This window comes from Peromyscus maniculatus, chromosome 5 (genome assembly GCF_049852395.1).
Source record: "Peromyscus maniculatus bairdii isolate BWxNUB_F1_BW_parent chromosome 5, HU_Pman_BW_mat_3.1, whole genome shotgun sequence".
Taxonomy (NCBI): domain Eukaryota; kingdom Metazoa; phylum Chordata; class Mammalia; order Rodentia; family Cricetidae; genus Peromyscus; species Peromyscus maniculatus.
In genome coordinates this window covers 82,510,860-82,522,958 of record NC_134856.1, presented here as the reverse complement: position 1 = coordinate 82,522,958, position 12,099 = coordinate 82,510,860, and the positions used below count along the sequence as shown (strand labels likewise).

Sequence of the window (12,099 nt, the reverse complement as noted above, 5' to 3'; positions counted from 1 at the left end):
ATACACATAAATCCATACATGTGCCTAAGCGTGTACACACACACACACACACACACACACACACACACACACACACACACACGAAGGCTGAAGATGTAATTCAGTGGTAGGGTATGGTATGTGGCTGGCAAGAATGGGGCCCTAGGTTTAATGACCAATATCAAAACAAGAGAAAAGAAAAATTGGCTTCCAATGGACATGTGAATTAAAAGGAAATTTACACTTTTAGTCTGTAAAATAAAGCTTTACTGTCAAAACTTCAAACTATTTTTTTAATATAAAAAAAACACCATTTCTCTGGTTCATGTATTCTATCACCTCTAGCATTAAAATATCCTGAGACTCTTATATTAACTGTCAGTAATAAAGTATTTCATATAAACAAAGCTGATTTCAGCAGCTTTCTCAATAGTATGGACTTTTGGCAGCAATCTGTGCATATTCTTGCTTCTGTTTTCTTTTGAGATCAAGTGGCATGACTTCTAAAAAATGACAGATTAGTATTCAAGAGCCAGCATTTTTTATGTCATCCTTTGCTTCTCTGAAGAGTCCTTAGATGAACCATTTAGCCACAGCAATGGAACAGACAACAGTGGTATAAAAGCTAAAAGAGAATTTAGAGAGAAAACCCAAATCCCTCTTTTCATAGATAAGAAAATAAACATTTTCATTTAGTGACTTAGCCTAACACAGAAATATTCAATACAACATAATCCAGAGCATTTAAATGATCTTCAGCTATTGTTGGAGTGTACAAAGAAGAAGGGTATGGGCTGAGGAAACAGTTCTCAGAAAAACAGAAATTCTAAGGACTGAATGTAGTCTTCAGACCTCATGTAAATGACAGCAAGATTGGGTCTTCATATCTTATACCTAGAACTTTCCATGTGGAATCTCGTGTTCACAGACCTTGCCCTCCTCAAGTCTCTGTGCTGGTATATGCTGAGGCTCACAGCCATCTGAGAACAGAGAATTCCACCTCACCAAGCGCCGATGTGTGTCCAGAATATTCACTGGGACAGCCAAGGTATTCAGTGACATGCCAAATAGATGTGTACTAAAAGGCATGTTTGCTTATGCCAATAATTTGTACCTTTTTCTTTTCTTTCTCTTCCTTTTCCTTCCTTCCTTCCTTCCTTCCTTCCTTCCTTCCTTCCTTCCTTCGTTCCTTCCTTCCTTCTTTCTTTCTTTTTTCTTTTCAAGACAAGGTTTCTCTGTGCAGTCCTGGCTGATCTGAAACTCACTCTGTAGACCAGGTTGGCCTCAAACTCACAATCTGCCCACCTCTGCCTCCCGAGTGCTGGGATTAAAGCCGTGTACAACCACACTGGCTCCAACAACCTGTATCTTGCTACCTAAATCTCCTTCAAGTAGAAAAGAGGAAAGAGCAGAGTCTGGAATACACAGCAAAGTCAGCAAACCATGGCCCACACACAGGTCAAATCTTGTTTGCTGTCTATTTTTGTAAATAAAGTTTTGATGGAACACTGTCATTCTTCCTTATTTAGACACTGTCTGAGGTTGTCTTCATGCTACAGCAGCAGCGCTGAGTCATGGTGACAAAGACACACAGTCCACAAATCCAGAAACACTTAGTACCTGGTTCTTGGTAACACATGCTACTATCCATCCCTTGCTTTGGAGCAGTGGTTCTCAATCTTCCCAATGCTGCGACCCTTTAAAACAGTTTCTTGTACTGTGGTGACCCCAATCATAAAATCATTTCATTGCTACTTCATAACTTTAATTTTAATACTGTTATGAATTATAATGTAAGTATTGGGATATCTGATATTCGATCCCTGTGGTGGTTGCAACTCACTAGTGGAGAGCTGTGGCTTTAGGACCTACAGACAGCTGAGGACCGCTCAGGGACAGCACTCCACTGATGCACAGCCCTTCCGTATACACAGTAAGTAAATACAGCAGTAATCAGCAGAGAGACAAAAACTTGAGCAGGCATTTTTTTCATCTGGATTAGGTTTTAAATGTATAGCTTAGTATGTGTCTGTCATTTCTCAACAATTCCCAAAAATATTTCTGTAAATGAGAAATAAACATTCACTTAGAAACCTAATTTGTTAAAATCAATTAAGTTGAATATATTGACTATGGTTCAATTCTGGTTTTGAAGCAGATATCTGAGTTTAGATTCAACCAAGTTAAAATTTACATATAAAACTGATAAAAGAATTCTCAAACCCTTCTAATCAAAATGGATAATCCTGATAGCAACAGCACCTTTACTACAGAATAGTAAGCTCCTACAGATCTCTAAGAGCATGGAAACTGTGGACAGTCCACTACATTTTATAAATATACAAATTTGAATAAGCAGTTGAGCATCTGATGCTTAGTGTTAATTTGAGCTCCTCTATTTTTGGTACAGTTTCCTTTTAATTCTTTCTCCTATTAAAACCTTGTGACCTAAAAGCATTATTTATTATTATCCAAATACCAAGCATTCCTTGACCAGCAGAGCTGTGGTAGCTAGTTTTGATTACAACACTGAAGTTCTACAACCGCTCAAGCAAGCTCAGCTCTCCTACTCTGCAGCTGTGCCTCCATTACAAGTTGGTTTGCCAACAGCTTTTGTACATATTGTGAACACTATCATCAAACCAAGTCAATCCATACTGTGTTAATTACTGTCACTCCGTTATATATCATAACAAAGAATTTAAGTTTCTAGAGCTGTATGAACTCAGCAATAACCAGAAAAGGCTGGGGGGTTGTTCTTTTTACTGTATTAACAATAACTTTAAAATCTAATTTAAGTTGCAGCAGCAATCAAGACTTACACATAGCTAAGACAGGAGAGGTGTTCTTTTAATCAAGGTGTGAGAGAAAATAATATCTGGATGCTTACAGCAAAAACTTTATCCAGCAGTACAATAAAGTCCATCTACTGTGGCAAGCAATAAAAACCACCCGCAGCAAACCTTGGGGAAAGTGCTTTACTGAGAGTAGGCACTGTAACAAAAAATCAACTGATTAAGCCTAACGACATCACACTGAAACCCACTCCTCTGCCTCATCGTTTTCATTTGGGCTTTGGTTTTGGGACTTAAATGAGTGTGACATCATGAGAACTGACACTTACCAGTCTCATTTTCAAAAATATGGTGACCTTTGCTATCTTAGTATTTATGTCAATAGATGTAGCCATTTCAGCCTCCTCTACAGGCATCTCAAAGCACTTATCCTGTATTTCTCACATCTAAAACAAAAGAAGGCAATAATAGGCAGCATCCTACAGCAATTCAGAACATGGCTCTGGAGTGAGACCCTATCCTAGACCCTATCCTAGGAGCTGACACTGTCAATAAACTTATGGCAATTTGCTTGAGCTCTTTGAACTACAGGTTCACTATCTAAAAACTAGAGAAAAAGAACCCACCCCAAAGATGTTTGAAGGAGTAAATGCTTAGAACACTGCCTGACACAGGAAGTGTTCAATGAGTACTAACTAATATTATCAAGGTAAGTTATGGACTAACCCCCACTTCCACCCCTACAACCAACTGGACTGTGGCCCAAAATTTAAAAAAATAAATAAAAACAAACGGGGGAAAAACTGCTGACTATAACATTCCAACTGACAAATACAAGTTAGGGTCTTGGGCAAGAATGTGCTTATTTGTAACACTTAAATTTGTTTCAACTAATAAGAAAGAAAATTTAGGTAATTAAGAGACCCTTTTGGAATGTTCAGGTTTTTCTTTTCTTTTTTTTTTTTAAATTTTTTTTTGATTTATTTATTATGTATACAGCATATATGACTGCAAGCCAGAAGAGGGCACCAGATCTCATTACAGATGGTTGTGAGCCACCATGTGGTTGCTGGGAATTGAACTCAGGACCTTTGGAAGAACAAGCAGTGCTCTTAACCTCTGAGCCATCTCTCCAGCCCCCATGTTCGGGTTTTTCATATGCACTTCATACTATTTGGACTATGCCATAATTCTAAAAAAGACATTACCATATGGATGGAATGGTCAAAATGACCTAAGTTGCATCCCATCTGCTAAATCAAAAGCTAGTACAGAATCCAGAAATCTTCTTTTTTTCAATTGACCTACTGAGCTTGAGTCTTCATATTCAAATAGTACTTCAAAATGGGATTAACATCCCAGTTCTGTACCTGCTTCACACAAACACACAATGGTTTCCCAACACAGTTGTGGCTATGTTTGATGACAATGAAGAGGAGGGAGAGGGGGAGAAGGAGGAGGAAAAGGAGAAAAGGGAAGTGGAAGAAAAGAGGGAGAAATAAAAATAATGAGGCAGGGGGTTGAGAACAGTAATTTCATTTGTAAGCATCACTCTGTTGTCTAGTGAAGTTCAAAGTCTTTGGATTATAACTATCCAGGAGAAATTTTCAGATAGGCATCATCTCTAAGCATAGTAAGAGCTTTATGAATTATTCCTACATTTGACTTCTTCAAAGCCTCAACACACTTATGATACATAAGGTAATTCTGATTCTTTTCCCTAGATGAAGTATGGAATCATTTACTGATGAGAAGCCAGCTAACAGACAAAAAGAATACACATTGCTAAAAGACACACCAATTTAGGTAACACAAGGGCCTAAACAAGCAGATTGACATCAGTTTCCAGGACACTTTTACAAGTCAAAACCCTTTAACTGAATTACTCTACAGTAGTCTAGCCTTCCCTCTCTTGAGTCTTGATAGACCATGGTCAAGAGTTCATTTTGCGAAGCAATATCATGATTACCTTTAAAACTATAAGGACGATCAATGGCATTTTTTTCACTGCTCATTTTTAGGCAACACTCATTTTCCAATTGCTATTTTAAAAATTCATCTATATAAAATTAAATGTTTTTATATTGTTTTAAAAATATAAACTGTTATCCATATGCATTTAATTCTGATAAATTATTAATACAACTCATTTACACACTTACTATGCTCTTTACAAAACACAAAAAGTATAAAGGTTATAGTCTTAACTATGGCTTAATTTTAACCACAGTAGTTAAAAATGCTAGGAACCAAAATGTATACTAGAGCACTCCTGGAGTCTTAGAAAAATTCTAAATTTAGTAACAGATAACTATAGTCAGATTATAACTGAAAAACAACAGCTTTCAACCTGTGTAACTTACTGTAAAAAGCCAAATCTATCAGTGACTTTGTAAACAAGATAATCCGCATCTTCCCAAGGCTCGATTTCTGCACCTTCTCGACCCTAAAACAAAAGATGACAAGAGGAATTACTGGGAATTTATAATACCAAACACACGAGTATTTTTTAACTCAACCATTTTTGGCAATGTAACCACTGCTCCTTAGTTATTAGCTATGGAAGATACTGTGTCAGCAAGAACTAACACAGCTACTTCTCCATCAAAAGGTGTCCCGAGAGAAGTCGATGAGGACAAGAAAGCTACTGCAGGAGAAACGGACACACCTTAAGTTCTAGTGAACTATCTAGAACAAGCCTTGCACGCAACCCTCTCAGAGAAGGCAATGGACGCTTTGTTTCTCCACTGCCTTGTCTCCCAACTACACCGGCCCTGAACCCACTCTTATCGCTAAAGCCAAAAATGAGTTCCAAATGGGTATGGTAACACATGCGTTTAATCCCAGCACCCAGGAGGCACAGGCAAGAGGATTTCTATGAGTTCAAGGCCAGCCTGGTCTACACAGTGAGTTTTCCAGGCTAGCTAGAGCTACACAACAAGACCTTAGACCTTCTCTTTAAAAAAAAAAAAAAAAACCACCCCAAAGAATGTCAAGTCTGAGAGCACTCTTCATTCAGTCTGTAGTACTGAACATGCAAGGACTACTTGGCAACAGCTGACCTGCTCTTTGTCCTCCACACTTGCAGAGCACTATCCCCTGCTGATCCCTTGCAGCTCTCTTCATGCAGTCCAACTCTCTGATGATTCCTTTTTCATAGGTAACTCTTAACTGCTGGTGTACCCCTAATTCCAAGTACTCTAGGTACCACTTACTCATCACTAACACTGATGATTTTAGGATTCCCAAGTAAAACGTATCAACCCTTCAAATTTTAGACTTGTAGACATTTCCATTTAAGTGCATTTTATAATGTCTACTCCTATGCTTTCCTTCGAGGAGACTATGAACATCCTATGGGCAAGGGCTGTCAGAAATCATTTTTGAATTACTTTTTTAAAAAGGTTTCTCAGGCCCTACCTTAGGCTAACTACATATGGGTGAGTGGCTGCATAGTGGGAGAGGTGACTGTAGGTATGGATAAACAGTGCTACTTGCTCATTTTACATTAGCTATTAGTTAACTAGTTATCTAGGTTTTTCATGGGTGATAATAACAACTAACTACTACACTGGAAACTCTGGGAACAAGACTGTTGGAATACTACCTGTGTGCTTCCCTGGAGGAAGGGCACAGGTCAAGCGTGTCTATAATTTCATGTTCCTATTATTCTCACAAAATAGATATAAAAAATACGTAACAATGTTCAAGTGATGCAGATATAGAACATGGCACCTACAAATAAATGTTATGACTCATTAAAAGAGACAAATAAGGAGAAATTATTGATAATAAATTGCTGATAATCTTTTACATCAAAACCAAGAACGATTCCATGCTAAGGTGACACAGAGAGAGAAAGGAGAAATGAGGAGGATGTTTAAGTGGGAAAGGGGAAGGGGTAAGCAGGAAGAGGGACAACCAACACTACGGATATCTGTAAGGGCCACAAAGAATCTGCTCTTTTATAAACACCTCCCTGCTGGCTAGCTTTCTTAGAATCAGGGAGTGCTATGTAGGCTATTGGAGGAGAAGAGATCAGCAGCCGGACCCAGCTCTGAACTCTGAAAGCTTGGCAATACACGCCCATGAGTGCAGTAGTGGCAGGAGCATTATGGGGAAGTTCCAGCTCACAGCTGCAGGACACACTCCATCACTGAGGTTAGGTAAGGGCAGGAACCCAAGGCAGGAACCTAGAGCAGCAATTGTGAAAGAAGGCTGGTTGCTGACTGGCTTTCTGGCTTAACTAACTATTTTTATATAGCTTAGGACCACCCCCTGAGGAATGGGACCTCCCACAGTGGGATGGACCCTCCTACATCAATTAACAATCAACCAATCCCTCAGACATGCCCACAGACCTGGTTATACCTGGTTACACCATTCCTCAATGAAGGCTTCCCTCAGATAACTTTGGGCTGTGTCAAGTGGACTATTAAAGGTCACCAAATTACTTTCTAATTCTATTTCAGGCCCACTTCACGGGAGGAAACACATGCCTGGTAAAGTAAGTCGGACTAAGAATCCACAGCTGGGGGGCTCATGTGTCCCAGGGGTGAACCGAACACTACCACTTTACTAAATGACACAGTATCAAACTGCCTTCTTACCTATGTATCTCTCTATACCCACAGATGATTGCAGCTTTCAAGCCTCATCAGAGAAGCTTCTTTCTGTTCAACTGTTAATGCAGAAACTCACTACTGGTCAAAATGCAGCCAGGAAATGTTTGAGGGGTGCTCAACCATGAATGGACTCTCTATATCACCCCTTCTCCTCCATGGTTCATGAACATTGTGGAAGAAAGGGCCAAAAGGTTGTTAGAGCCAGAGGTCAAGGAAGAAGAGGACAAAACAGTGGCTTCTGGGTATAACCAAGTCCAATGTACTTAAGAGCTCACAGCAGTTGTGGCTGCCTGCAGAATATCTAGCCAGTCAGCATTCCAGCAAGGAGGAGTGGATCGTAAGCCCCCACCCTGAACTGAGGAACTGTTGACGGGTGATGGATGCCAGGAGAAGAAGAGTCGGTTTCCTGTAGGGGTGTGGTATATGGGCAAGGAAGGAAGGAGAAAGGGAAGGAGATAGTTGGGAGTAGGAGTAAGAGGTGCAGAGTGGATCTGGGAGGAGTTAGGCTGAGGAATAGGGATGAATATGAGAAAACACATTGTATATGTTTGACATTCTCAAGGAATTAATAAAATATATCAGAAAATGGAAAAACAGATTTCATTCTGACATATAGGTAAAATGCTCGTTAAAATTAAATTTATATGAAACATAAATACGAGAATCTGAAACTTATAGTAAATTCATAGAGTATATATAAACTATTAATACAAGAATATTTAATTCTATATATCCACTCTCTCAAGTATTTAAGTAGCTACTGTAAGTCAAAAATTGTTCCAAGTATTTAGTTTTCAGAACTAAATCAAACAAAATCAATTCCTGGCCCCAGAGAGTTTCTTTTCTAGAAGGAAGAGCAGATAAAAGCACAACACTGATGTTACTGGTGTGAGGATGGAAACAGGGTGCCAGCGGATAGCACAGGGATACAGCAGATAAAAGCACACACTGATGTTACTGGTGTGAGGATGGACATGGAGAGCCAGCGGATAGCACAGGGATACAGCAATTGCAGATCACATTCAGAAGGGAGGATCTGAAGAAAGATGTAAACGGAGTGGGCAATGGGGTCTTCAGAAACCCAGGATACAAGTACTCCAGGAAGGAAACAGCCAAAGCATAAGCACAGAGGAGGAGCAAGTCCATGTGCTGAAAAACAGCAAAAGAGAAGGGAGGCAAAAAGGAGAGAGAGAATTCACAGAAATCAGAGAAAAAAGGGTGGAACTCAATGTTCTCACAAAGGGAACAAACTCCTTGTTATCTTCCTTCTCCAAAAAGCACGCCCTGTTCTATTTATAAGGATTTTTTAATAAAACCTACTCAAAGAATAAATATAGATACTTACTCTGTCATATTTAGCAACTATTTCAGCTCGTTCCTGAGCAAGTTTGAGTGCTACATCCTGGTCCGAATCTGTGGAGAGATCAAATTTAGATGGGCTATTATCCTGAGAATAATAAAGTTAGTCATAAAGCTAATAAAACATAAAAGCAATACTGCCTACAACGAGAAAGCAATAAAATCAAAATGATGAGTTAGGTGCAGCTTTAGAATACCAACTAATCTATCACTTCAATACTATGTATAAGTTCAAAGAGTGTAAATTTATTAATACAGCAAACACTTCGCAGACAACAATCTAAGACTCTGCTATGGTCTTAATTTCAATGAGCTGTGACCCTCACACATACACCTCCATGCCTGAGCTTCTGGCCTTGAGCTGGTGGTGCTGTTAGGAGGCCAAAACCTTTGAGACACAGAAACTTGACTGGCAGATGGGGTTGGGGTCACAGGGGCAGGCCTTGAACACAGAGCCCAGCCTAGCCCCTCTCTCTGCTTGCTGATTTAGCACCATTTAAGAGGGCTCTGCCATTTGTTCCTGCCACCCTGACTTCTAGCCATTCCCCAGAAACCATGAGCCAAACTAGACATGTCTTTCCTCACACTGTTTGTATGAGGTATAGTATTTGCCCCAGTAACAAGGAAAGTAACTAACACAGCACTGAAGAATCAACTTTGAATTTAAAATTTCATAGAAACAGGAATAGAAACTGAAATGGAAAGCTCTTAAGTTTTCGGATAAAAAAGAGGACAGGGGATTTAACTGGGAAGTGAGAGTCAGGGCAATGCAGAGGGAGAGGGGGAGAAAGAATAAATAACACTAAGGACACTAAGAGCCATAGAGGACATTATTTTATGTTTGCTTCAATATAAAATATGTATAAGTTAGCCGGGCGGTGGTGGCGCACGCCTTTAATCCCAGCACTCGGGAGGCAGAGCCGGGTGGATCTCTGTGAGTTCGAGGCCAGCCTGGGCTACCAAGTGAGCTCCAGGAAAGGCGCAAAAATACACAGAGAAACCCTGTCTCGAAAAACCCAAAAAAAAAAAAAAAAAAAAAAAAAAAATGTATAAGTTGTCCTAGTTTGCTTTCTGTTGCTGTGATAAAACATTCTGACCCAAAACAACTTGGGGAGTATGCTGATTAGGTGCTTTGGTTTGTTTTGTTAACCTGACATAAACTAGAGATACCCTAAAGAGGAACTCTCAATTGAGAAATAGTCTCCATCTGATCAGTTTGCATGTCAGTGAGGCATTTTCTTAATTAATGATAGAAATGGGAGGAGCCAGCCCACTGTGGGCAGTGCTACCCTGGGCAGGTGGTCGTGGGTTGTATAAGAAAGCAGACTGAACTAGTGATGGAGAGCACCCCTCCTGCGGTCTCTGCTTCAGTTCCTGCCCTTACTTCCCTCAGTGACAGACTGTGACATGGAATAAACACTTTGAGCCACAAGTTGGTTTTGATCTATGTTTCATCGCATCAGGTAGGTAGGTAGGGAGGTAGGGAGGTAGGTAGGTACGAAAGCTTGGTTCCTGGCTGAGTGGACCACTGAGGGAAGTGAATGGATCATGAGGACATTAACCTCACTCAAAGATTAACACATACATACATACATACATACATACATACATACATACATACATACTCACTCCAGGTACCACAGTAAAAATAAAGGACAAATCAGAGATTGTGTAAAAGGTATTACAATCAAGGAGAAAAAAAACAACACTGTTCAAATAAAAAGCCTGGGCAAACATCAGGAACAAGAAATTCACAAGAGCAACAGTAACACAAGAGTTACAGCTGTGCTCTGGGTGCTGGCAGACAGCAAGACACTGCACAGAGCTCTTTAACGGGCCTTGCAAAAAAATTCTCAGAGCACTGTAAGACAAGTATCATTATTAACCCTGTACCAATCATAACCAATCAGCTTAGCAATATTGAACAAATTGTCCAATGCCACAAAGCTAGTAAAAAGCAAAGCTCAAAATCAAAATTAGACAGTCCTAACTGTATAGTCATCAACTTTAACCACTGTTTCATAAAAACAATTCAAAACACACAAAAAAAGATGGCAGAGAGAACATACATACACATTTTTCCCTAAAATCCTATTGCTATGACAGTTTAGGGACTCTTGGAACCCCTCCCTTAAAGGTCTACCATTATGGTTTGGATATGAACTGTCCTTCAGAGACATGTGTTGAAAGCTTGGTTCCTGGCTGAGTAGACCATTGAGGGAAGTGAATGGATCATGAGGACATTAACCTCACCCAAAGATTAACCCATTGATGAGTTCACAAATGAACGGGTTTTTAGGAGGTCGAGCCTACTCATAGGTCACTTGTAGCTAGAGTTTGTATCCCATATCAGAGTCACTGGGCATGCTTTTGAAGGGTCTATCTTGTCCCAGGACCCTTCTTCTTGCTCTCTCTCTGTCCAACATATCCTTCAACCATGATGTGGCCACAAGTCAACAACTGTGGAGCCAGCCAACCACAGACTGAGATTCACAACAGTAAGCCAAAATAAATGTCCCTTTGAAGTTGTTTATCGGGGGCATTTTCTCGGTGATAGGAGAACTGACCAATGCACCTTGGAAACAGGAACTCCTGAGGAGAGGGCAATGCTGAAAGGGCTGTGTGGCAGAGGTGAGTGCAGGGCAGTGAACCAAGTAGGAGTAGGAAAACAAAGCTAACACTGGAAACTGAAGACGTAGCAACAGTATTATGGCATGTCACTTAGCACAGGGAATGAAATCTGTCTAGGTGATGCAGAGCGATCATTCCAACTGCAAAGATACTGTGCAAGTCAACTGTTTCCAAAGCAACTATTGTACACTGCTGCGTCATTATATTGATGTATAGATCTAACAAAAATGAAATCTAAAATTTATAGGGTTGGAGAGATGGCCCAGTGGTTAGAAGCATATTGGTCTTGCAGAGGACCTGGGTTTAGTTCCCAGCACATACATGCTTGCTCAAAACTATCTGTAACTCCAGTTCCAGGAGATCCAACCCCCTCTTCTGACCTCATCAGGCATCAGGCATGCACATGGTGTACACACACACACACACACACACACACACACACACACACACACACACGCGCGCGCGCGCGCGCGCGCGCAAAACTAAACTATGCAAGTTTAGAGAAATCAGCCTCAATAATTACAGAAATAGAGTTTGAAAATCTCACTTTGCATGCACTTGGACTCAACAATAGCAAAGGTGCTGGTAATACTCACAAAAGCCAGAGGTCATCTGTAGTTCAGGACACAAGACTAAACATATAAATGTACATACAAAAGCTTTCTGGAAAGTAACTGGACAGTCAGAAATCTTACAAAGAGACATATCCT

The 12,099-nt window shown here is 40.2% G+C and overlaps 1 protein-coding gene across 9 annotated transcripts in view; it reads right to left on the bottom strand.

Moving 5' to 3' along the window:
• The window catches only part of Usp6nl (USP6 N-terminal like), a 144,408-nt gene that overhangs the window by 56,145 nt on the left and 76,164 nt on the right, over positions 1–12,099 (bottom strand). For all 9 annotated transcript variants that reach the window (XM_076572775.1, XM_076572774.1, XM_076572776.1 and 6 more), the window contains 2 exons: positions 8,745–8,812; positions 5,138–5,220 (listed from right to left, as the gene is read on the bottom strand). In XM_076572775.1, the coding sequence (XP_076428890.1) occupies positions 5,138–5,220; positions 8,745–8,812 (151 nt within the window). The remainder of the gene's footprint in view (positions 1–5,137; positions 5,221–8,744; positions 8,813–12,099) is intronic.